General features: G+C 48.0%; 1 protein-coding gene across 8 annotated transcripts in view; it reads left to right on the forward strand.

Moving 5' to 3' along the window:
• Spata13 (spermatogenesis associated 13) overlaps positions 1-25670 on the forward strand; it is a 142031-nt gene that overhangs the window by 76236 nt on the left and 40125 nt on the right. For all 8 annotated transcript variants that reach the window (XM_016004923.3, XM_016004922.3, XM_042284970.2 and 5 more), the window contains 2 exons: positions 3553-3915; positions 6187-6331. In XM_016004923.3, the coding sequence (XP_015860409.3) occupies positions 3553-3915; positions 6187-6331 (508 nt within the window). The remainder of the gene's footprint in view (positions 1-3552; positions 3916-6186; positions 6332-25670) is intronic.

A 25670-nucleotide genomic window follows, 5' to 3' on the forward strand; every position in this document is an offset into this window, starting at 1 on the left:
CGTCTTGCCCAGCCCCGGTCACTTCCTGGTATATTTCTTTATTTTTGGCACTGGTAAGAAAATACAAGTTGCATGTTGCATAAGCACGAAACAAAGCTTCTAATCATTAAAAACAACAACAAAAACCTAAAACTTTATAAAATCAATAACTATACATGCCTTTGTGAGTAGTTAGACTACTTACTCATGCCTCTCTGATTTTGTTCTGTGCACTTGTTTTTCTAGCAACTTGTCTGACCCTTCTTAAATGACGTCATAGAAATGGATTTATCCTTACTATGTATTTAAGTTGTCTGTGTCACTTGAGTTAGTAATCTGTTTCAGTCCCCCATAATAACCCGGTTTTCATACGGAATTCAGGAAATGGTGTTAACTTTATGATTTCTCTCCTTTTCCCGTGGTGATGTTAGGGAGGATAAGACATACATATCTTCTCCTGGGTGTGTGTGTGTGTGTGTGTGTGTGTGTGTGTGTGTGTGTGTGTGTGTAAATGAGTTCACAGAAAAATACCTCTGATGGGTGGTGAGGATCTGAGGTTTCTGTCCCATTTTGATATGAAAAAAAGGAGGGGAAGGAGGCTGAGCGGGAATGGAGATACCGGTCTGTAGGAAAGGAAATGAGGAAAACAAGGACTGTGGTTCTCCCTTCTCCAGCAGTGTAAGAAAATAGGGTGTGTGTGTGGGGGGGCCTTAGGACCATTGAAGTCTTTGGGGAGACTGTTACAGGCAGGTAATTTTATAGGCAGTTGTGGGAGGGGTAACTTTTTTCACATAATTTATAGAGTACTCTGTCCCTTCACGGGTGTCTTGAAGGTACAGGATAGACAGAGGTTGTGAATAGAAATTCAGAGGACACCCGAGTGGCTGTGTGGCCCTGGGCGAACTGCTACACTCCTTTCTCTTTCAGTGTTTCTAATTTGAAGAATGAAGAGGTTAATGCAGAGTGTCTGTACAGTCCAGCTTCTGCCTGATGCATGTATTCTGTGTCGTTTCTTTTTTTTGAGTTGGGAGTCTCACTATGTTATCCAGGCTGGCCTTGAACTCTGGTATAATCTTAGTGAACACTTATACAGATCAGACTGGAAATTAAACAAGCCTTTATTTTAGGACTCTTGTCACTGGCACAGAGTTTCTCTTTCTGAGCCTCTGCCTATCTCATGGGCAGGGCAGGGCTAGGATTGCTGTGTCATCCCTTGGCCACCTACCTGCCTTTGATGTGCCCACTGCCTGCTCTGCGTATCCCAGGATTCTCCCCCAACCTGTGGCTTCATAGTCTGTTCGGTTTGTGTTTCTAAAAAGTGATTAGGGACAAGCCAGATGGGTACCGCTGCTCTGTAATCTCAGCACTTTGGGAGTCTGGGGCAGGAAGATTCACACACACACACACACACACACACACACACACAGAGGTAGTTGATTTTTTTTTTTTTTAACTTTTATGGGGGCCAGCCACTCAGCTCCCAGATAAATACACTGAGACTTATTCTTACTTACGAATGCCAGCTTTTCTAACTTAAATTAACTTATTTCTCCTCTTCTATGTTTTGCCTCTGGGCTTTTTACCTTTCTTTATTCTATATGTCTTTCTTCCTTTCTTCCTCTGTGGCTGGGTGGCTGGCCCCTGGCATCCTCCTCTCCTTTTCTCGCTCTTCCCCTTTCTCGTTCTTTTTTCTTCTTTTTTTAAAAAAAATAATTTATGTGCATTGGTGTTTTGCCGACATGTCGACATGTGTGAGGGTACCAGATCCCATGGAACTGGAGTTATAGACAGTTATGAGCTGCCATGTGGTTACTGGAAATTGAACCCAGGTCCTCTGGATGAACAGCCAGTGCTATTACTTGTCATGTGGGTGCTGGGAATTGAACCCAGGTCTTCTAAATGAGCAGCCAGTGCTCTTAACCTCTGAGCCATCTCTCCAGCCCCTTGTTCTTCCTTTTTTGAGCCTAGATTTCTCCTATTAATTCTGTCTACCTGGCATCCCTGGCGCTCTTTATTAAACCAATCAAATGTTTTAGACAGGCAAAGTAACACAGCTTTATAGAGTTAAACAAATGAAACATAAAAGAATGCAACACACCTTGCTTCATTAAAACAAATGCTCCACAACATATACAAATGTAATACATCTTAAAATAATATTCTACAACAGAAAGAGAGTGAGGAAGAGAGGGAGAATGTGTGTGTGTGAATGTGTGTGTGTATTGGGCTGGGTATTCAAAGCTGTCCAGGCTTGGCTCACAGCAGCTGCTGTGGCCGCTGCTAATGACTGCCAATCTCTGGACCAGCCCTACCCCTTCCTGCATCCAGACTTTGGGGGATCTACCAAATAGACTGATAACTATTCCCAGGCAGGGCAAGCCCTGGGAATGGCTCCTCTGTGGCCATTTTTGGAGAGTGACAGCTGACTGTACCTGATAAAGCCTAGCCTGCCAGGATTGCATTTCAAGTCACTTGCCTGAGGTTACTTGGCCAGGCCCTGGCCCTGACCTGGATGGATATGGAAGTGTGCCTGATTCCAAACCATGCATAGTTTCCCGATTACATTTGAAAAAGTATATAATGCTGAGTGGGCCTGGTGGTGCTTAACTGCTTACTCAGGAATGGCAGTTAATATCTAGCCTGGGATACTTGTCAAAACCCTGCCCTCCTCCTTCTCCCCAAAGATGGAAAACTTATTGAATTAAAATTAGAAGTGGTGGGCATCTAACTTTAAGGTAGCACTTGGGGGAATGCTTACTCAGCACATTCAAGGCCCTAGGACCCCAGGACTGCTAGCAAAAAAGTGTTACCTCTTTTAGAGTCGCGAAATCTTTTTCCTGTTATTTTGAAACAGTCTTCTTTAGGTCGCCCAGGCTGGCTTGACTCCACTGCCCTCTTCTTCCTCCCAAGCGCTGAGATTACTGCGTGGACCACCATGCTCAGCTGAGGGTCGTAGAATATGGGATTATGAGAGTCATCCTGCCTGGGAGCCAAGGTTAGCCTTGACTTGTCCAGGCCCACACAGCTTGTTTGCAGTCTGCCAGTTCTAGGGATGCTGCCTACTTCAGTCCACTCCTGTCAGACCGTGGCTCTGGGATAGGATCCTCAAGTGTTGAGCCCTCGTGGCCCTGGCTGCAACCTCGTGGCACATTCTATTTGTCAGTAGCATCTGCACTGAAAGAAGAGAGTGCAGGGCAGTTGTGAATCTTGTTACACACTTACGTTTTACACACTCAACATCTGGCTGCTGTGGCTGACCTCCTGCTGCTAAGCATATTTGGGAAATACTCACTTTAATTGTATGTTCATTTTATTACTGTAGACCTGCTGCCATTCTTAATGTCTCACTGTAGCTCATCACTGATCTCCAAATATCTCTTAAGCTATAGAGTTAATTCAGCCTGGAGTGAAGTTCAGCTCATTTCATCCACAGTTGGCTGTGTCCTCACTGCCTCTGGCACAGTCACTTTAGGTAAAGCAAGTCTGTGACTCTCCAGAGTGGGAGGGAGGCAGCAGGCGTCTGCTCACACCTACCTGGATCTCTGAGCTCACTCAGCCTGTTCATTTGCAAAGGTGGCGAATGGGGATGACTGGCCGCAGGGTTCAGCCCAGGAGGAGGAGCAGACCGAGGTGCCCCGCATCTCCAGGAGGAGATGGGGCTCAGGAAGGCGCACCCGGCCGCGGCCACAGTCCGACTACGGCCAGCTGGCCAGCAGGAGCTTGTCCATTCCTGAAGATGCCATTGCTGCAGACCCTCCAGATGACGACCATGTGGACAGAATGCACCCGTCAAGAGTGACCCCCACCAGCCAGGATCCACGTGCCCCCTCAGGCTGTTCCAGGGGGGCCCGGAGAAGGCGACCAATATCTGTGATTGGAGGGGTCAGCTTCTATGGCAACACCCAGGCAGCGGATGTGGAGAACCTCTTGGTCCAAGTAAGAGCTGGTGTCTCCAACCACGGCCAGCAGAGACCCTTGGCTCCTTGCCTCTGTCCTTCCTGCAGACTAAACTGGACACTGCTTTTCCTTCTGGGGGCGGGTATACCTCCTCACCTGTTTTCCTCCTGGCTTTGAAACCTACTTGGATTCACACTAACAGTCCGTTCTCTCAATCACCTGCTTTCCAGTCTTCTTTCCTGGAGCCTCAGCTCAGAGCACAGACTTGTCACTTGTCTGAATAGCTTGAGACCTGAGCCAGTGGGGGGGACCATACCCTGGCTGTCTGCAGTACACTTCCTGAGGGAGGGATTGTTGGAAGACACAGCGGTCCGTTGTTAGAATGCAAACATAGGAACAAAATAAAGATGCAATGGAAGGGGAGGGGGTGGATGTAGCTCGGTCATAGAGCATTTGTTTTCATGCACGGAGCCCTGTGTTCCTCCCACCCACCCACCCCCAAACAAGCAGAAGGCCGTGCTCAGAGAAAAATTTCTTAATCTTCTAAAATATTGCATCTTCTTCCTCTCCGTCCCCAGTGATTCATCACACCTTCACCCACCACTCCTGGAAAGGACCCAGGCTGGGAACATGCTAGACAAGCTCTCTACCGTGGAGCAACACCAACCATTCCTTATTTAACTTTACATTACAGATTTGCTGCAGGTTTGACCGTAAACACCGTTGGTCCCTCAGCACATTCAGCAAATATTTTCTCAGTGTGTCTTGAGTACTTTGAGTTCATAGAACATTCAAGTTAAGGCCCTATCTTGGAGAAACTCATACTTCTTTGCATATCTGGCCCAACTAATACCACGATCATGCTCATAGTCACAGAACAGTTTATAGAATAATTTATACGCTCGGTTTCATTTTGAAAGCCTGCTAGGTACTTTCTTAAGTTTCCTGTAAAAATTCTCTGAAAAAGAAACTCGATATTGGGCTTGGATGGTGCGTTAAAGTGCTTCCTGCCAAACTCAGCACAATGTCTTGCTTTTACCCAACACTCAAAAACTCTTGAGTTCTTCAAATAAAATGAAAAGCCCAGTGCAGTGGCACACACCTGTGATTCAGGCTGTGTAGAGTTTGAGGTCAGCGTGGACTGTGAGACCTTGCCTCAAAACAAAAATAAAAACAAAACAACAAAAAACCCACAAGCAAAAGTGAAGTTGAAGAATACTACAAGGTCTCTAGGATCCTTTTGTTTTAGGGTGCCCCACTTGTTAGGAAAGATTTCTAAACTAAAGCAAATTGTAATATATTTGAATGCAAGACACAGTTGAGGGATAATCTGAGGTACTTCGAATGTACTTTCACTTCTGAGCACCAAGGTGGCATTGTGTGCAAATATGGTGGTTCCTGCCTGTCATTCCAGAACTTAAGAGGCTGAGGCAGAGGAATTGTGGGATTGAGGCCAGCCTGGTCTACAGAGCAAGCAAGCCCCTGATGTACAACCTAAAGCACAGGAGGAGAGACAGCTCAGTGTTAGTGGTTCTTAAGTCCCTTCTAGAACACCCATGCGGGGCAGCTCACATCCGCCCGTAACTCCAGCACCAGGGGATCAGATATCCTCAGGCCTCTGCAGGCATCCACTTAGAGGTGGCACACAAATACAGGCACATGCACCTGGACTATGTAAAAAAAAAAAAATCTTTTTTAAATGATTTATTTTTACTTTATATGCACTGGTGTTTTGCCTGCGTGTATGCCTGTGTGAGGGTGTCGGATTCCCCGGAACTAAAGTTACAGTTGTGAGCAGCCACGTAGGTCCTGGGAATTGAACTTGGGTCCTCTGAAAGAGCAGCCAGTGCTCTTAACCACTGAACCCTCTCTCCAGCCCCCAAATAAAATCTTGTTTTAAAAAAAGCAAAGCAACACTAGAGATGGGTGACCACGTCTGTGTGCTGTGGCCCGGCCTTGCTTCCTCAGCTTCTCCTCTGGGCAGCGTACCTTCCTACCTGTGGCTCACAGCTCTGCTGCTGTCCCGGCCTTCCTCTCCCTCAGATGCCTCTCTTTCTCTCTCTCTGTCCCCCACCGGTGTGTCGCTCAGAGTGGGACGGCATGTGACTGAGCTGGCATCGAGGCTGCTGTTGAAACTTTAGAACAGCCTGTTGCCACCGAGCTGGGTGCAGCCTGCAGCTGCTGGCGGGGCTTGAAGAAGCCACCCCACATCTGCCAGTGGCTTCGGGGTGAGAACACAGAAATGTCTTGTGGCGCACAGGAGCTGAGACTTCCTGGCACCTTCTCACAGCTTTTCACTTCCTTTCGCAGCCAGCAGCCAGGCCTCCCCTGCCTGCGCACCAGGTTCCACCCTACAAGGCTGTGTCAGCCCGCCTCCGGCCCTTCACCTTTTCCCAGAGCACTCCCATCGGGCTGGACCGCGTGGGGCGCCGACGGCAGATGAAAGCATCCAATGGTGAGTCCCGGGGCTTCCTCTGCGCCCTGGAACCTTTCGTCTGGTACCAGAGAGCCTGAGGCACCCAGATGTTGTGCCCTTTTTCCATCTTTCAGCCGGGGGAGTGCTTCAGTAGTTATCTGGGTTACTCTGAGTTTTAGACTCCTGTTCCTCTTCTTACGTCTCCAGACCTAAGTTTCTGCACATCCATCCCAGTGTGGAGACCCAGGGTTCTCATGCGGAGGGTGTTTTTTTTTTTGGTTGGTTTGTTTGAGGCTGTAGGAACACCATGCCAGACCTCTCCTAGCTTCTGCCAGCCTCGGGGCTCCTTGGCTCGCCTGTGCAGCCCCGTCTCCACCTGCCCACTTGGTGGCATTCTCCCTGCTGCAGACGTATGTGCCCACATCTCCCCCTTTTGTAAGGACACCAGTCTCACTAAGGAGGGCCCCCGGTCCCCAGTGCCCTCATCTTAAGGTGCCATCTGCAAAGACTCTTTCCATCCACGTCGCTGTTGGGGACCTGGGATGAGGATGTCATTGTCATTTCGGGGGTTGAGTTCAACAAAAAGTGCTTCAGCGATTGTACCAATGTCTATCAGGCAGGCATGTGCTCAGATACCAACAAAGACCGCAAAAAATGTTTGCCAGGCTGTTAGGAATGGAGAGGGTTTCTCCTCGGTCCCTACATACAGCCAAGCATCCTATTTCATGATTTATGTAATTTTTTTTTTAATTTAAAGAAGAAAAACAGAAACAAAAACCTTAGGGTTTTGTGGTTGAAAGAACATCAAAACTAACTGACTTGTTTAAGAAAAGTGGGGTGCAGGCTAAATATATCATCCGTTTGGTAGAGTGCCTGCCCAGCATTCACAAAGCCTTGAGCTCAGGCCCTAGTATTACATAAAACCATGCATCTCTGCACTTGGGAGCTGGAGGCAGGAGAATCAGAAGTTCAAGGTCCTCCTCAGTTACATAGTGAGTTTGGGGCTAACTTGGTCTACATGAGACCCTCACTTAAAAGGGGCAGGGAGGAAAGAGGAATGGATTAGGAGGGTGTCGGGTGCTCCCAGAATGGCTGGGGAACTAGGTGGGACATGCCTGATGTCAGGATTGCTCCCAGTAGTCATGGAACCCCAAGAAGCAGTGTCACTGGGCATGGTGCCACCAGGGGAAAAGGGAAGGCCAGCCTGACCTGCCCTCCGGTCGTACTTCTAAGAGTCAGACTCCCAGGATGCAGACTCTAGCTGTTTGAGCTCGGTGGCCTGTTCACCATGTGGGCAGTGAGGCAGGGACAAGGATGGGAGCCCAGTCCCCCTGGCCTCTGCATTGGTACAGGGGTTTGGCTCCCCGCCATCAGTGTGCGTACAGAAGGCTAGGCTCCCAGAACAGCACCCAGGTGGTGTCAGGAACAGATTGGTCCTGAAAAAGTCCTCCCTTGGCTTGGGTCCACTCATCCGCTCTGAGCAGTAATTCTTGGTTCCTCTCCTTCTGCTGGGGTGCCTTTCTAGTGTTTCTAACCCAGGCAACATGGTATCATAGTAGAAAGCAGGGAAGGGAAGGACACAAGATTTGTGAACTGGTGCACATGCATTCATGACGTCGCAAAAGGAACTTCTCTGCTGTTTCCTCTAGAGCCAGGCCACAGGTGGTGGGTTTTGACTCTGTACCCCCTCTTCCAGCTGTCTGCTGCCTGCCTCTTCTCAGCACCTCTCACCTCGTAGGGACAAAGTGATCCTTCTGTATTAGCCTTCATGTTCTTCTTTCTTCTCTTTTTATCAAAAGTCAGTCAACTTACAAAAATGGGTGGAACCTTAACTCTGAGCCAGGGGCTGTTGCAGCAATTTCGGATACAGCATTTCAAAGATTATACAGATAGATGATTTCTGTATCCTTGGGTTTCATGTCCTCTGAGTTTACCTACCACAGACTGGACATATTGAGAAGAATTCTACCTTTACCGAACATACCCAGGCTCCTGCACCTTGAGCATGAACCTAGGGCCTCACACATACTACATACCCCAGCCCTAGCCTTTTCATGAACTAGACAGCTGAATGACTGTGTACATGGTATTTCCACTGTACTAGTATTGTAAGCCTTCTAGAAATGATTTCAAGTATATAGGAGAATGTATGTATGTTATGTGCTAAGGTCATGCTGTTTTAGTTAAAGGGGCTTGAGTATCCAGGGAGGAGCTGGGCATCCAAAGGGACCTTGGATACAGAGTGGGTACTGTACATCCCAGCATTGGAATAGATTCCTGAAGGGATTACCTAAGCCACTAGTGATGTCTGTGGAGAAAATGAGGAGGAGGGTGGAGCACAGGAAAGGGCAAGAGTGACACTGGGTAGCAGCCTGGGCGATGAGGAAGAGGTAGTGAGGTCTCCTGAAGCAGCAGGGGATACTCCACTGAGGTTCAACAAGGAGGGACTGAGCCAGGGACTGAGCTCAGGAAACATGGACAGAAGAGGGCGCTGTGGTCAGAGGCAGTGGTTCAACCGAAGGCATCTCACGTCCTGAGGACTTGGGGTTCTCAGTACAATAGGGAGTCATTGCCAACAGGAAAATGGTGGTGCTGGTTTATGCTTCAGTTAAAAACAACAGAGCTGAATGTGGTTTCACAACTTTTTAATCCCAGCACTTGGGAGGCAGAGGCAGGAGGAGCTCTGGCCTACAGAGCGAGTTCCAGGATAGCCAGGACTGTCAAGAGAAACTCTTATCTTGAAAAACAAAACAAAAAACAACAGTAAAACATGTGGGGGGGTGGGGTATGTGTGTTTGTGTGTGGTGTGTGTGTATGGGGGGGTGTGGTGTGGTGTGGTGTGTGTGCGTGTGGTGTGTGGTGTGGTGTGGTGTGTGTGTGTGTGGTGTGTGTGTGTGGTGTGGTGTGTGTGTGTGGGGTGGTGGTGTGGGGTATGTGTGTTTGTGTGTGGGGTGTGTGTGTGTGTGTGTGGTGTGGTGTGTGTGTGTGGTGTGTGTGTATGGGTGTGTGTGTGTGTGGTGTGGTGTGTGTGGTGTGGTGTGGTGTGTGTGTGTGTGGTGTGTGTGTGTGTGTGTGTGTGTGTGTGTGTGTGTGGTGTGTGTGGTGTGTGTGTGTGGTGTGTGTGTGTAGTATCTGTGGGCACAAGCATGCCATAGGCTGTGTGTCCTCTTACCTAGAGGACACCCTGCAGGAGTCCGATCTTCCTCTACACCATGAGTCCTGGGGATCAAACTCAAGACATCAGGCTGGCTTTAGGTACCTTTACCCTCTGAGCCATCTTACTGGCTCCTGGTCTGTGCCTCAGAAGGAAAGAATGGTCAGGCCCTATGTGGTCATGTGTGTCCGTAATCCCAGGAAGTTAGCCACGTTAGCCTAGGCTTCCCAGTGAGTTCCAGGCCAGCCTGAGCTACACACAAAATCCATTTCAATCAGTCCATCAGTAAAAATTAAAGATTAAAAACCAGAGAGAGAGAGTGAAGGAGAAGAGCAAGTTCAGCAGTTTGGGGTGAGGCAGATGCTGAATAGGAGGAGCACATTTTGCAAGCGTGCTGTGGAGTAAGAGTAGCCGCTCTGTTTACCCCTGGTTTCCGGCTGTGGCTTAGCATCCCCCAGTGACATGAGTCACAGGTTCGCAGCATGTGCCCCTGCAGAGTATCATGGCAGCACCAGGGTGTGTCTCCAAGCTTCCTAGACATTTCAGTCTCATTGAGGTGATGTTGGGTGTGAGCCAGTCACTGGGAAGTTGTAGGTGACATCCAGGAGATGCAGTGGCTGTTTAGGAGCCGTTGGTGAGGACAAGAAAGAGACGGGAGTAATCTGTGTCCAGCACAAGTGGCTTTTTCAGCGAGGACAAATCATTGCCCCTTTCTGTTATAAAAATGTCCATTGTAATCAGCTTCCCACAAGTAGCTATCTACTGCCTACGGAGAACATATCATTAACCCTGGTGAGGGCAGGCCCTGCGGTCCAGCTCAGGCTGGGCACCCTTTCTGTAACTATGGCCTGATGGGTATTTTGTTTCTTTGTGAGTCCACTGAGCCACCCATCAAGATGAGTAGAGAGGATTAGCCTATGTCTGCATCGTGAGCATCATGATTATTAAACAACATCTTTTGTGTTTCACTTTTCAAGCTTTGGGGTTCTTCTGTCCGTCACACCCCTGGCCCCACATCAAGGCAAAAGGTTATCCAGTCAAGCCATTAGCTCCCCAGCATACATGTGTGCAAGCTCACTCTGTCTGGAAAATTAAGACACACGTCTTCCACTGAGGGTTACTCTATCCTGGGGTGCATAATGACCAGGTAGAGGATGGAAGCCTGTCAACAGGAAAATGACTCAGTAGAATTCCTGCCCCAATATGACCTGCTGTGCGGGGACCCGAGATACAGGGCCCTGGGTTTCCCTGTCACACTGGCCGACCCACAGACTTCCTTCTTCAGTAATCACGTGACACCCTAATGGAGGTACTCATCATCTTTGTGACTAGGGACCCCTAAGATCAGTGAGGCACAACCAGAGACTTCATGAGTCAGATCATGGTTCTGCCGGCTGGGGCAGCAACTACCCAGTATCCCACAACAGGTGATTGCTTCACTTGCAGAGCAGTTCAGGTCTCCATGGCAGCAAAGGCCTCTCTGGCCTGGATGCCCAGTCAGTCTGTAGCTTATAGAAGCTGCCACCATGCTCCTCCACTGGCTTGTGTCTCCTGTTGGACTGTTTCCTACCTTTCTGTCTGCTGAGTTAAGGGCCCTTTCTTTCTAGATGCTGAGAGGTGTTATTAGTTACCTTTCTGATGCTATGATAAAATAAGCAATGTACAGAAGTTTATTGTGGCTTGCTGTTCTGGAGGGATAACAGAGGTGAGACTCTTGGCAGCAAGCAGCATGCATGGCAGCAAGCAGGATGCATGGCAGCCAGCAGCATGCATGGCAGCCAGCAGTATGCATGGCAGTGGGAGCAGGAAGCTGGCAGCTCACATCTTCAAACACAAAGCAGAGCCAATTAGAACTGGGGTCTGGCAATTAACTGTCAAAGCCTCCCCCATGATGTACTTCCTCCAGCTAGGCTACACCACCTTCCTAAACAGTGCCACCAACTGGGGACCAAGTGTTCAAATACATGACTCTATGGGGGCATTGCCCATTCTAACTGCCACACTCCACTCTCTGGCCCTATAGACTCATGATCATACCAAATGCAAAATGCGTTTAGTCCAACCTTTGGAAGCCCCCATGGTCCTTCTTAGTCTCAACACCGTTTAAAAGTCCAGAGTCTCTTTTGGAGTCAAGGTAATTTCTTAACTATGACTCCTCTGCCCCTACAAATTAAAAAGTAAAGTAGATACTTTCAACATTCTGTGCTGGTTAGTTTTGTTAGCTTGATACAAACCTAGACATAACTGGGCACAGGGAATTGAGAAAATCCTCCATAAGATTCGCCTGTAGGCATGTCTGTAGGGCATTTTCTTGATTAATGATTAGTATGAAAGGGCTCCACCCACCGTAGGCGGTACCATCCCTGGGCAGGTGATCCTGGGTGGTATAAGAAGGCAGACTGGGCAAACCATGAGGAGCAAGCAGCACCCCTTTGCGGCCTCTGGGTCAGCTCCTGCCTCCAGGTTCCCTCCATGACTTCACTTGAGTGGTGGACTAAAAGCTGTAAGATGAAATTAGACCCTTTCCTCCCCAAGTGCTTTTGGTCACAGTGTTTTATCAGAGCAGTAGAAAACCTAGTGAAGGAGCTGGGGAGATGGCTCAGAGGTTAAGAGCACTGACCGCTCTTCCAGAGGTCCTGAGTTCAATTCCCAGCAACCACAACCATCTGTAATGGGACCTGGTGTCCTCTTCTGGCATGCATGGATACATGTAGACAGAACACTACATATTAAATAAATAAATAAAGTAAGTAAGTAAGTAAGTAAGTAAATAAATAAATAAACCTAGAAAAGAAAAGAAAGAAAACCTAACGAAGACAAATTCCCATCCAGAAGGGAGGAATGGGGCATAGAGGGAAATACTGGACCAACGTAAGACCAAAACCCCGTGCCTGATGTCAAAGGGCTTAGCATGGCTTTGCCCCTGAATCTTGCTGCCTGCAATGTACTCTTGGGGGCGGAGTCCTCCCCTCGCATGCGGCTTTCCTTGGGTGATGTCTCAGTCTAGCGTCTCCCACATCTTGAGGTCTCCACTGTGACCTGTGCTTCACGGTCACAGCTTCACACGACGGCTTCTTGCCTCCTCCTGCCCTCTCCGATACTCCACACGGGGACGCCTTGCTACGCACTGCCTGGCCTCAGTGGCTCTCTGAAACTGGGGAGGGAGAATCCATTACCCCTCTACTCTTGCATTCTTCATGCCCCAAAATCTAGTACCACATGGGCCACACTATCCAGTTCCTTCCTGTGTCAGCTTGGGATGGAGCCTGGCCCCTCAAGTCACATGAGCAGAAGCTTTTCTTTTTTTTTAAAATATTATTTATTTATTTATTTATTATGTATACAGCATATGTGACTGCAGGCCAGAAGAGGGCACCAGATCTCATTACAGATGGTTGTGAGCCACCATGTGGTTGCTGGGAATTGAACTCAGGACCTCTGGAAGAGCAGTCAGTGCTCCTAACCTCTGAGCCATCTCTCCAGCCCCCAGAAGCTTTTCTTTATTGTTCCTTTCTGGGGAAACACCTTAGGTCTTTTTCTTCCACAGATTGGAAGGTCAGCTGGATGCAGTCTGGCCTGGAGGGCACCTTTCCCTCTATTCCAGTGAGGAGCCTGAGGCCTCTCCTCCTCCATAACAGTTACACCCTCTCTTTTAGCAGCAGGAGCTGTGGCTACAAACACTAAGCTTTCTAGTGTTCTTCTCTGCAGACTGGGCACGTTCTCGTTCTCCCTGGGCCCCTTGCTCTCTCATATTGCAGACCTGCACATGCATTATTAGTCCTAACTACACCACAGAGTCTGCATAATGCTGCCTTGACATTTTCCCCAGCAAATAAACTTTTTTTTAAAAAAAGAAACAAACATCTGTGCCTTCTCAGTGAAGTGGTTTGCCACATTGTGCTGTGCTCTCCAGCTCTGGGCACTTCCCTCATGTTCTGTTTAGAAGCCAGCCTTATCTCTCAGTAGCCCAGAGTACGTGTGAAGGAAAGGCCGCTGGGCAGGCCTGAGAGCCGCCTTTCTCCAGCATGGGTGCGGTGTTGGAGATAACCGAGGAAGGATGATGAATCACAGTGCCACTTACAAGTGTCTTTCTAAAGTCCTTGGTAAAAATGCTATGGTCAGCTGGGTGTGGTGGTACATGCTCGTAATCGCAGCACTCAGGAGGCTAAGGCAGGAACAGGAGTTTAAGGCCAGTGTGGGCCAAATAGTGAAACTACCCTAGCTAGCTAGGGTTCTGGGGGTAGGTCCCAAGGCCTTGAACATGCTCTGTCACTGACCTACATGCCCAACCCTTTATTTTATTTTTTAGTTTTGAGTGTCTCCCTCTGTTTCCTAGGCTAGCCTTGAACTCACTCTGTAGCCTGGAAAGGCCTTCAACTTATCATCCTGCCTCACAGTCCAAATTGCTAAAATTACAGGCAAATGCTACCATGCCTGGCCTTCACACTCCTCCTCCTTTCAACAGAGACACACACACACACACACCAGAGAGAGAGAGAGAGAGAGAGAGAGAGAGAGAGAGAGAGAGAGAGAGAGAGAGAGAGAATATATTGATATTTCTGAGTCTGCCTAGTCTATATATTTTACCAAGTCATATTTGATACTTTAAAAAATTCTTATTTCAATTTGCTCTTGAGATAAACTATGATTATCTTAGCTGTCTTTGAAAAAGAAGACTGTCAAGTTTCCTTAGCATTGAAACATATTGAACCCCAGGGTCGGGGGTGGGGGTGTGTGGCGCGGGGGCTTTGCTATGTCTGGTGTGGGATATCAGGGAAAAAAATCTACATACACTATGTTCTTATGTCTGTTAACTTTATTCCTCTAGGACAAAATTACATCAATTCAGCTATAGTTCCACCAGGCATTCAAGCAGGAATAACTCTAGACATAACAAGCTCTATATCTGTCTACTTTATTTCTCTGGGATGAAATCCTGTCTCCATAACTTCAGTTCCATCCAGCTTCCTAGTTCATAGTCCTGCTAATGACTAAAGTCCTATGCTTTCAGACTCATCTTCATCATCTGCATCCTCTTTCTCCATCTCTGCCACTCTCTACTCCTGGCATTCAGAAAACTCGACTCGAGATCTGCTTGCCCTCCTTGGAACCTCTGTCGTCCTCTCTTCTCTCTCACCATGCTGTTCTGTCTCTGTCTACTAAAAATGCCTGCCTTTTCTTTCCCTGGGCCCCTCATTCCCTGCCTCCTCGGGAATGCTGCTTTACCTCTCACCTTGACATGCAAAAACCTCCCTTGTTCTCAGTCAAAATGCTCTGGAGAATCACCAGGCCTCCTCTAGGCGAGGGGATGGTCTGAGCTTCACTAGCACAGGAAACAAAGCTATGTGTCTCCCGCAGCTTGCCTCCCAAGCTCAGCAGGGCAGCCAGTCACTTAGTAGGTTCAGCAGGTCTGGGGAGCGGAACTGTCCCACCAATGGGTCTGGGCACGCACGGACTTCACAGCAGAAAGGCAGCTGGAATATTAAAGGCTGGGTAACACCAACCATTCACAACAAATGGCTTTGCCCCTTGACAGACCCTTGGCCGGCCAAAGTTCGGCTTCAATACACAGCTGAATCTCCATGATATACTCCTGCGTCCCGCAGGAGAAAGACCAGTGGAATTTGTATGGATCATAAACAAAAGATGAATGCATGCCCATGCGTTGATGTCAGTAGGTGTGGGAAGACCACCTTCAACAAATCATAAAGTGTTTACCACACTAGCATGAGAACGTAAATTCGGATTCCCAGCATCCATGTAAAAATCAGGTCCAGCAGCTCGTGCCTATAACTAAAGTGATGGAGAGACAGAGGGGCTTGCTGAATCAGTGAGCTAGCTTAATCAGTGAGCCTCATGTCCCCGTGAGAGACCCTGTCTCACAGAACAAGGTGAGGTGAGTGGTTCCTGAGGCTTACACATGCATGCTTGCAAGCATACATAACATATATCTTTTTTGTTTGCTTGTTTGTTTTTCAAGACAGGGTTTCTCTGTGTATCCCTGGCTGTCCTGGAACTTGCTTTGTAGACCAAGCTGGTCTTAAACTCACAGATATCCACCTGCCTCTGCCTCCCAAGTGCTGGGATAAGGTGTGCACGTCATCCCCAGCCATATATCTTATATACATAAAATCATATCTAGGCTAGGCATGGTGGTGCACACCTGTGATCCCAGCACTTAGAAGCCTGAGGTGGGAGGATTGAGGATGTAAGGCCAGACTGTGCAGCATGATTCTCCCACCCCCACCTTGTTTTTAAAAAGACTTTATTCTTAATTATTTGTGTCTGTATATATGGGGGGGTGGGTGGGTAACATGTGAATGTAGTACCTGAGGAGGTCAAAGGGAGTCCCCTCAGTTACAGGCATTGCTGAGCTACCTGATGAGAGTACTGGGAACCGAACTCACATCTCTGAAGGAGCTTTTAAGTGCTGGGCCATCACCTCAGCCCTGTTAAATTTTTTAAAAAAGCACTTCAGCTATTCAGCAGGACACTTACTTGAAACAGGGGTTTTTATCCCCAGCATCATTTAAAAAAATATGTTGGCCGGGCGGTGGTGGCGCACGCCTTTAGTCCCAGCACTCGGGAGGCAGAGCCAGGTGGATCTCTGTGAGTTCAAGGCCAGCCTGGGCTACAAAGCGAGTCCCAGGAAAGGCGCAAAGCTACACAGAGAAACCCTGTCTCGAAAAACCAAAAAAAAAAAAAAAATGTCAGTAAAACTTCAGTTAATCAGCAGTGTGTTAAAGCAGCTAGTAATAGTGAGAGATAACAATGGGAGAGGGAACAATCTCCTGGGGGTGAGTTAACTTTGTTTGAGGTGGTTTCCTTTCACTCCCAGTGTTTGGAGAGAGGGTCTCGTCCTCTGGCCACTTCTGCTGCTGAGTCCAAGTGCTGGGATTGTAAACGCATGCCATCATACTTAGCTTGCTTTGCTGATACAAAATGTATTCTTTTTTTTCCCCCCAGAGCTAAGGACTGAACCCTGTGGTGGTATTGTGTTCCCCAAAATATTGTGTACCCTAATAAACTTATCTGGGGTCAGAGAACAGAAAAGCCACTAGATACTTAGGATAGGCAGTGGTAGCACATGCCTTTAATCCTAGCATTCTAGAGGCAGAAATCCATCTGTTCAAGGATACAGCCAGGCATGGTGACTCACGCCTTTAATCCCAGAAAGCAAGCCTTTAATCCCAGGGAGTGATGGTAGAAAGCAGAAAGGTATATAAGGCGTGAGGACCAGAAACTAGAAGCATTTGGCTTGTTAAGCTTTTAGGTTTTGAGCAGCACAGTTCAGCTGAGAGCCATTCGGATATGAGAACACAGAGGCTTCCAGTCTGAGGAAACAAGACCAGCAGAGAAGTTGGCCAGGTGAGGCGAGCTGTGGCTTGTTCTGTCTCTCTGATCTTCCAGTGTTCACCCCAATAACTAGCCACAGGTTTGATCTTATTAATAAGACCATTTAAGATTCATGCTACAGAACCCAGGGCCTTACACTTGCTAAGCAGCTCTACCACTGAGCTAAATCCCCAACCCCAAAATTTATTCTTTTAATTAATTAACTGTGCATGCATGCTCGGAGAGGCCAGAAGACAACTTGTAGGAGTCTGTTGTCTCTCTCTTCTGTGTGGGTCCCAGGGACCAAACTCAAGTTGTCAGGCTTGATGGCGAGTGCCTTTACCTGCTGAGTCATGTCAATAACCTTCTTTAAAAATTAAAAAAAAAATTTTTTGAGATAGGACTCTTTGTAGCCCAGGCTGCCTCAAATTCCCAAGCTCAGATTGGCTTCAAATTGACAACAATCCTGCTTTAATCTCCCAAGTGCTGGAATTGTAAGTGTTAGCCACACACCCAATGTGAATTGACTTTTATTTACTTATGTATACAGTATTCTGCCTGCATGTATGCCTGCAGGCCAGAAGAGGGCACCAGATCTCATGACAGATGGTTGTGAGCCACCATGTGGTTGCTAGGAATTGAACTCAGGACCTCTGGAAGAGCAGCTGGTGCTCTTAAGCTCTGAGCCATCTCTCCAGCCCATGAATTGACTTTTTTAAAATGGGTTTATAAAGTCCTTCTAAATTACTCCAATAATTGTTTAATTGAATTATTATTTTCTACTTGTGTGTGTGTGTGTGTGTGTGTGTGTGAGAGAGAGAGAGAGAGAGAGAGAGAGAGAGAGAGAGAGATCAGATCAGTGTCCTCCCTTATTTGTGTGATCCACGCTTACTTACTGAACAAATCTCAGATAAAAATATTTGGAGGAAAAATTGTGTGTAGTTTGAATATAAACATCTTCCTCATCATTATTCTGTATGTTTACAACCCAGTATAATCAATCCTTTTACACTGTTTACACTGTTCTGGGTGTTGCAAATCCTCCAGGAATGATTACAATCTGGGAGAAGATGTGTATAGATTGTGTCTTAGGGATTCGAGCATCACAAGGGGCTGGAAATCAGCCCGTGGCTGGTGTGGGGGGAGCTGACCCACTGTGAAGCATACTCATTGGCGTAGCCAGTGACTGGCCAAGTTTAAAAATGTCATGTTTGGCTGCCAAGTAAAGTGGGATGCAGTACACACACACACACACACACACACACACACACACACACACACACACACACACACACACACACGTAATCCCAGCATTGGGTAGACCATAGGAGAGCCGTCATCTGAGACTAGCCTAAGTTATGTGGGGGCCCATGTTAAGCAAATTGTGAAGGTATTACAGATGGAGTGAAATTGGTCACTGTGTTTACACTGGTCTGCGAAAACAATACAAAGCTAAAACTAAGCACGGGGAATAAGAATTACATTTTCAAAAGGAATTTCTTTTTTCTGTTGTTTTTAGTTTAGGTTTTTGAGGCATCGTCTCACTCTGGAGCCCAGCTAACCTGGAACTCACTGTGTCGGTCAGGCTGGTCTCTAGCTGCTCCCTTCTGAGAGCTGGAATTGCAGCTATATAGCACAGATTTCTCAACGATTAAAAGAAAAGAACTCCAGCATAGGACACAACTGCCTTTTGCCTTAAGAAGAATGTGAGAACGGTTTTTAAATTTCTTTTTTTTTTCTTCTTCTTCTTCTTCTTCAGGATTTTCTTTTCATTTTGTGCAGGTGTGTGTGGATATATGTACATGATAGAAGGCACCCAAGGAGGCCAAAGGCATCGTATCAGGTCCTCTCAGAAATGGAGTTGTAGGCCTTGCTGAGCCTTGGGACGTGGGTGCTGAGCATCGAACTCAGATCCTCAGCAGGAGCAATATACTCTCCTAACCACCTAGGCATGTCTCTAGCCTTTGAGGACCATTTTAAGGAAACTGCCCTCCCTCAAAAAAGACATGGCAGGCAATCAGTGCTTTCCACCACAGAAAACCTTGCTGCTTCTCATACCATGGATTCTGCGATTCCCCCGATATTACCTACGTGGAAAACTTGCCAGGAGTGTGTGTATGGGCCAGAGGATGGTCTGAAGAGGTAGTGAGGAGATCCTCTGCCCTCTTTCTGCAAACTGGTGCTGGGCGTGGCTTCTGGCCTGAATCTTCAGTCTTGGTGTTCCTCCCAACATACAAGGAGCAGGAACTTTGGGGTGCCCTGCAGGAAAGCATGAACTTAGCCTTGTAGAAGCCCCTGGAGACAAAAGCCACCCATCTAGTGGGCACTTAGGGGATCTGGAAATGCCTGACATTCCCTCGGATCCAGCCTGCTGCTGCCTCCCTGTCTGGCTCCTCCCTGGGCCTCGGCCACCCCCCACCCCCCACCCCCGCTGCCATGCTGCAGCTAGGCAACCTACCAGCGGCTCCCCTGTGTCCAGTGTTTAGGTGCCCGTCGTTTCAAAATTCAATTGTGTAAACGCAGGGATACTTCCATTTTATAGTTGAAATGCACGCCTCACTCAGAAGTACAAGAATTTATGCACACATTTCTTTACCCTAATCAGGAGCTGGTATCAGTTGTAAGAACAGCTTGGTGTTGATTCAGTGTTTGGGGTTGTTAGTTGTGGTTTTTTGGGGACAGGGTCTCACTGTGTAGCCCTGGCTGGCCTGGAACCTGCCTTGCACAGCACCGTGTTTGTTGGTTTATGATCAGTTGCTACGTTTGAAACTGTTAGGAACTGCTATCTGACCTGCTGTGAGGGCCTGGTTGGTATCATCTAGGGAAGTTTATTCGATTTTGTGAGGCTACCGTCCTCTGCATCCTGTAGTGGGAGGAAGCGGGGTGTGGGGGGAGGCAGGAGGGGGGAGGTGGGAGACAGGACAGGACTGGGACATGCCAAGCCATGCTCTAGGGGCCTGGGACAGAGGCCAGGGCTAGTCTTTAATTTTGTTTTCCATCTGTCTTATTTGGGTTTCATTTTACTCCCCTTTCTTTTGTTTTGCTTGTTTGTAAGTTAGATTTTAAATGTGCTGTGTCTTCAAAAAAACTTTGTTTTTAAAACACTGGGGCATGATGGTACACACCTTAATCCTAGCACATGGGAAGTAGAGCCAGGGAGATCGGGATTCAAGGGTACCCTTGGCTATAGAGACTGTATTTGGGCAATGTAAGACCCTGCCTCAAGAACAAATAAGGAAGAGACATTGTGTACGTGTATGAGGTTATCAAGGAATAACACAATAGAATAAATTAATTCAACAAATAAGCCAGGTTTATGTGTTGGCTTATGAATGTAATCTCAGCACTTGGGGAGCTGAGGCAGGAATGTTGTAAGGAGTTAAAATCAATCTGGACTACAAGACGAGTTCCAGGCCAAGTCCAGTGACAGTAGAAGATTCTGCCCGTTCCCCCCCCCCCCCCCCCCCCCCCGCAAACCAGGCCTGAGGAGATGGCTAAGGGGTTGAAGTGCCTGCTGAGAAAATATGAGGACTGGAGTTCAAATTCCCAGAACCAGTGTAACCCTTGGGGGTGGTCGCACATACATCTCTAACCCCAGTGCTCCTACAGGAAGACAGAAAGTGGGACAGCAGAGTCCCTGGAAACTTAGGGGTCAGCTAGCCTGGCCCACATGGCTGGGAAACCGAGAGGCCCTACGAGAGGCCCTATCACAAGACAAGGTGGAAGGCGAGAGTTGACATCCCGAGTTTCCTCTGACCTCTGTGTGTGTGTGTGTGTGTGTGTGTGTGTGTGTGTGTGTGTGTGTGTAAGAGGGGGGGTTAAAAATTTCAAGAACTTTCTGTTTTGGGCTTATTTAACAGACTATTTCATCCCTACTATATATGAGACCCTTTGCTATAGGTAGTAGTCTAGCTTGCTTTTTATTGTTATGATAAAGACCATGACCAAAAGCAATTTGGGGAAGAAAGCCTTTATTTGGCTCACATGATCCTGATCAGAGTGTTTTGTTGCTGTTTGTTTGTTTGTTTGTTTGTTTTAGAGAACACAAGGTTGAATGGGCTGGGGAAAGGGTGAATTGGGGAGGAGTTGGAAGAGGAAATGAATATGGTCAAAACACATTATATGACATTCTCAAAGATCTACTCTAAACATGAGAAAAAGAGGAAGAATGAAGGAATCTGAACTTCAGTTGCCTCGCTGGTGTCTGGGTTCACTGCTGTGCTAAGGAAATCAGAACTGATGCATCATGGTGTGGATTGGGCAAGAAAGCTGGCGCGCCGGAAGAACTCAGTCCCGTCATCCTGACCAAGCTGCTGCTTTACTGTTTGCAGCCGAATTGATTATGGTGCAACTCTGTGGGTCAGTGTGACTCGCTCCCGAGGTGGGAGTTCGAGCCGCCCAAATTGCTCCTGGTGGGAGGACAGATTAGAGTGCCATCTACAGCTGAGATTCAGCTACCAGAGGGCAGGAGGAGGGCCTGGGCAGCCAGGAGCTGCTCTGGGGTTTGAGCTGGAGAGAGGTGATCAGATTTGCACTGGAGAGCCTCCGTGGGCTAGATTGTGAATAGGAATGTCTCTTGCCTTATTCGGTTGCCATGTAGCTCAGAAGTAGGAGAACACCGCAGTAGTACTGGAAGTGAAGAGCTTGGAAGTCTAAAGAATCATCTGGAGGCTGTGGGCAAGGGAGGAGGCCATGCTGACACTGATGCCTGGGTGACAGGGAGTAGGTCCCCAGCTCCGTGGGTGGAACCAGAGCCCTCAGCGTAGTCTTTATTAGGCCCCAGATCACAAGACTCTGTTGAGTGGGAGAGGGACCCAAGCTGAAGGTAAGGACTTCCTGGACCAGAGGTGGAGGGTGGGGGCAGGAAAAGGATTCTCAAAGATAGAAAAGAGTAGGGATAAGAAGAGTCCCGGGAGTTTGGAGGAGCTCCTTGGTGCAAATGAAATTGCACACAGGCCCCAGTGGCTTGTGCCCCTGGTTTAAAGGCTGAGGCAGGAAGAGTGCTTGAGCCCAGGAATTGAAAACCAGCCTAGACACCACAGAGAAACTCCATTTCAAGAAAAAGGCCAAGTACCAACCAACTGGCCGCAAGGAATCATTGCAGTTAAGGGACTCAGGGCCTGGCAGAGCTTGGTGACCTTGATCAAAGAGCCTTCAGGTTCTGCACTGGAGCAGGGCCCGACGGCAGAAGCTGGGGAGGGGTCGGGGTGTGAAGACCGCAGTAGTTGAGGGTTCTGCACTGGAGCAGAACCCTACAGCAGAAGCTGGGGAGGGGTCGGGGTGTGAAGACCGCAGTAGTTGATAGTTTTCTGAACCCAGGTGGTGCCCTCCACATTTTATAACTGAAAGTCTCCTGTAAGTGCCCTGGATCAATTTGTAGTGATTTAGAAACTATTCTAGCCCTGTGGGGCAACATCCGAAAGCTCATTAACAGGCACGCGCGTCAGTGATCACCCTTGCTAAAGGGTCTTGGTGTGAGTAACAACACACGAATGTCAGGAAGTTCAGTCCCTGAGGAGGCTGTGGCTCGTCTGAGGAGCTCTCCTCACCCAGGATGCTGAGGGTTCTCAGTTCCATCCCCGGCACCACAAAATAGTGAGGGACAGTCCTTTGTTGTATGATATTTTTGTTTGTGTTCTGACAAATAAAGCTTGCCTGGAGATCAGAGGACAGAGTTAGCCACTAGTTAACCATAGAGACCAGGGAGGGTTTCTCTGTGTAGCTTTGTGCCTTTCCTGGAACTCTCACTCTGTAGCCCAGGCTGGCCTCGAACTCATAGAGATCCACCTGCCTCTGCCTCCCGAGAGCTGGAATTAAAGGCGTGCACCACCACCGCCTGGCCATTATTCAGGGTATATCTGCTTCTGTTTGTCTTTTTTTTTTTTTCAATTTTATTTTCATATAGTGAGTGACGTAGCATTTGTGTGGAGGTAAGAGGGGAATTTGTGGGATTTGGATTTCTTCTTCTACCACATGAGTCCCAGGGATCAAACTCAGGTAGTCAGGCCTTATAGTAGGTGACTTTATCCAGTGAGCCATCTTGCCAACCCCATTTGCTATTTTGAGACTGTTATGTCCAGTTCACGGAGACCCCCAAAAGACCACCACGGGGACCAAGTCCTGCATGTAAAAGCAAAGAGCCTTTATTTTAAGCTCCAGAGCTTGGTCCGTCTGTCTGTCTGACACAGCGGTGAGAGCAGATGAGCCCTGAGCTCAGGTGGGGCAGAGTTTTTATTATAGCAGAGGTTGGGGTGAGGGGATTTCCAGGGTCCAGGACCCTGATTGGCTGACAATTGTCTAGGGGTATCTGTAAAAAAAAAATAGGTGTGTGCTAGACTCAAGGACATTTTGTCACCTTATCTAGTGGTTGGAATATTTGGGATGTCAGGTACTTCCTCATCCCTGGGTAGATAGATCCCTGGTGGTATCAGCTTGTGGCTTTTCCTGGATCTGGGTGTTGCCTGCCAGCAAGCCTGTCACAGAAGTTGTGTGTAGGCCCCTAAGCCTGTCATGGCTGCTGTGTGGTCAAGCTGTTTTGGGGCCCCTTCACAAGCCTTGAAGCTGCCCTCCTGTTTCCATCTCCCAAGCCCTGGGATTATAGCATGGCCCACCATGCTCACCCTGCTGGGGTCACAGCATGCCTACCCTGCTGGGGTCACAGCATGCCCACCCTGCTGGGGTCACACTGTGCCCACCCTGCTGGGGTCACAGCATGCCTTGCTGTGCCCAGCCACTCCTAGGTTTTCTTCATACCGTTTGTTTGTTTGTTTGTTTGTTTGTTTGTTTGTTTGTTTGTTTGTTTTCAAAAGTTGTTTTGAATGAAGGGTCAGAGCTAGACACTATGGTTCACACCTGTAATCCCAGACCTTAGGACAGTGAGACAGGAAACGGCCAAAAATTAAAAGCTAGCCCAGGCTACAGAGTGAAGCCCGGTATAAAGAAGGAACTGTGAAGCCCGAGCTCAGTGGCTGAGCACCCCAAGAGGATGACAGTAACTGGGCTGTAAGGAAAGCTGGTGAAGGCTGCAGTGACCCCAACGTTGTCAGGTGTAGAGGTGGGGTGTCCTGTCCCATCATCCCTGTCTCTGTGTGCGGTATACTGCATACCAAGGGATTATGGCATTGGCTGCACTTATTTGTAAAACAGGATGAGTCCGTTTGCTTTTCTGTAGGCACATCCTTGCTGTTAGGGTTTTGCTGGCTGCTAAGACCGCATAGTTGAATGCTGTCCCTAGCCCTGCTGTGAGATAGTGTGGATTCCACAGAGGCCGAGGAATCCAGAAATTGTACTCCTTTTCAGAGAAAGGATTAGGAAGAGCCCATAACTGCCAGAAGCTTGCTGCCCCCAGGCCGAGATTACATGAGCTCCAGCAGCCACTCTCCAGCCGGTATTTCATGGCTTATCATTGCCCGTAATCAAGAGGTTTAACGGGAACAGAATGTCCTGTCTCTGTCTCAGAAAAGCATGGTAGAGAATTTAACTTAATTATCATTATTTTTTTTTTTTTTTTTTGGTTTTTCGAGGCAGGGTTTCTCTGTGTAGCTTTGTGCCTTTCCTGGAACTCACTTGGTAGCCCAGGCTGGCCTCGAACTCACAGAGATCCGCCTGGCTCTGCCTCCCGAGTGCTGGGATTAAAGGCGTGCGCCACCACCGCCCGGCCTAATTATCATTATTTTTATAAGGTACAGGGTCTTGCTGTGTATGTAGCCCAGACTGGCCTTGAACTCTCAGACCTCTTGCCTCAGCCTCTCCAGTGCTGATTCCAAGCATGCACCACCATGTTCACCCCGGCAATGCACACTTTCCACCTTCTAGCCGTGAAAGCAGTCTCCGTCTTATGACTTGTGTTTCTTCCAGTCTTTGTAAAGTAGAATCAGAAAGGAAACCCTCAGAAGACCCTGTGTCTCATTCCCAGGTTTCAGAAAGTGGAGAACCCACAGCAGGTGTGGGAGGGTCAGAGGACAGCTTAGGAATCCATGCTCTCTTTCTACCCTACCGGTCCCAGGGATCGAACTCAGGTCGTCTGGCTTGGCAGCAAGCATTCTTATCTGCCAAACCATCTTGCCACCCCCTTCCTGTTTTTAAAAATTGCATTTACTCATCTGTGTGTGCCCACACATATATCCACCCACATGCCACAGTTTGCATGGAAGGCAGTGGACAGCCTATGAGAGTTTTCTTTCACTGTATGAGTCCTGAAAATCAAACTCAGGCTTGATGGAATGCTGGACCACCTCTCCAACTAAGACAGCATCTTTTTTTGTTTTGTTTTGTTTTTTTGTTTGTTTATTTAAGCCACAGTCATCCTAGGTTCCTCCCTATCATATAGCCTCCCTGGTTCTGTGGGTTGCAGTCTGATTGTTCTTTGCTTTATATCTAGAATCCACTTATGAGTGAGTACATACCATGTTTGTCCTTCTGGGTTTGGATTACCTCACTCAGGATGATTTTTTTTTCTAGTTCCATCCATTTGCCTGCAAATTTCATGCTTTCATTGTTTTTCTCTGCTGAGTAGTACTCCATTGTGTATATGTACCACATTTTCTTAATCCATTCTTCAGTTGACGGGCATCTAGGTTGTTTCCAGGTTCTGGCTATTACAAATAGGGCTGCTATGAACATAGTTGAGAATGTGTCCTTTTTTTTTTTTTTTTCCCCGGAGACAGGGTTTCTCTATGTAGCTTTGCGCCTTTCCTGGATCTCACTCTGTAGCCCAGACGGGCCTCGAACTCAGAGATCCACCTGCCTCTGCCTCCCGAGTGCTAGGATTAAAGGCGTGCGCCACCACTGCCTGGCTGAGCATGTTTCTTTGTGGTATGATTGAGCATTCCTTGAGTATATGCCCAAGAGTGGTATGGCTGGGTCTTGAGGTAGATCGATTCCCAATTT

The sequence above is a fragment of the Peromyscus maniculatus genome, chromosome 9, assembly GCF_049852395.1.
Source record: "Peromyscus maniculatus bairdii isolate BWxNUB_F1_BW_parent chromosome 9, HU_Pman_BW_mat_3.1, whole genome shotgun sequence".
NCBI classification, from domain to species: Eukaryota; Metazoa; Chordata; class Mammalia; order Rodentia; family Cricetidae; genus Peromyscus; species Peromyscus maniculatus.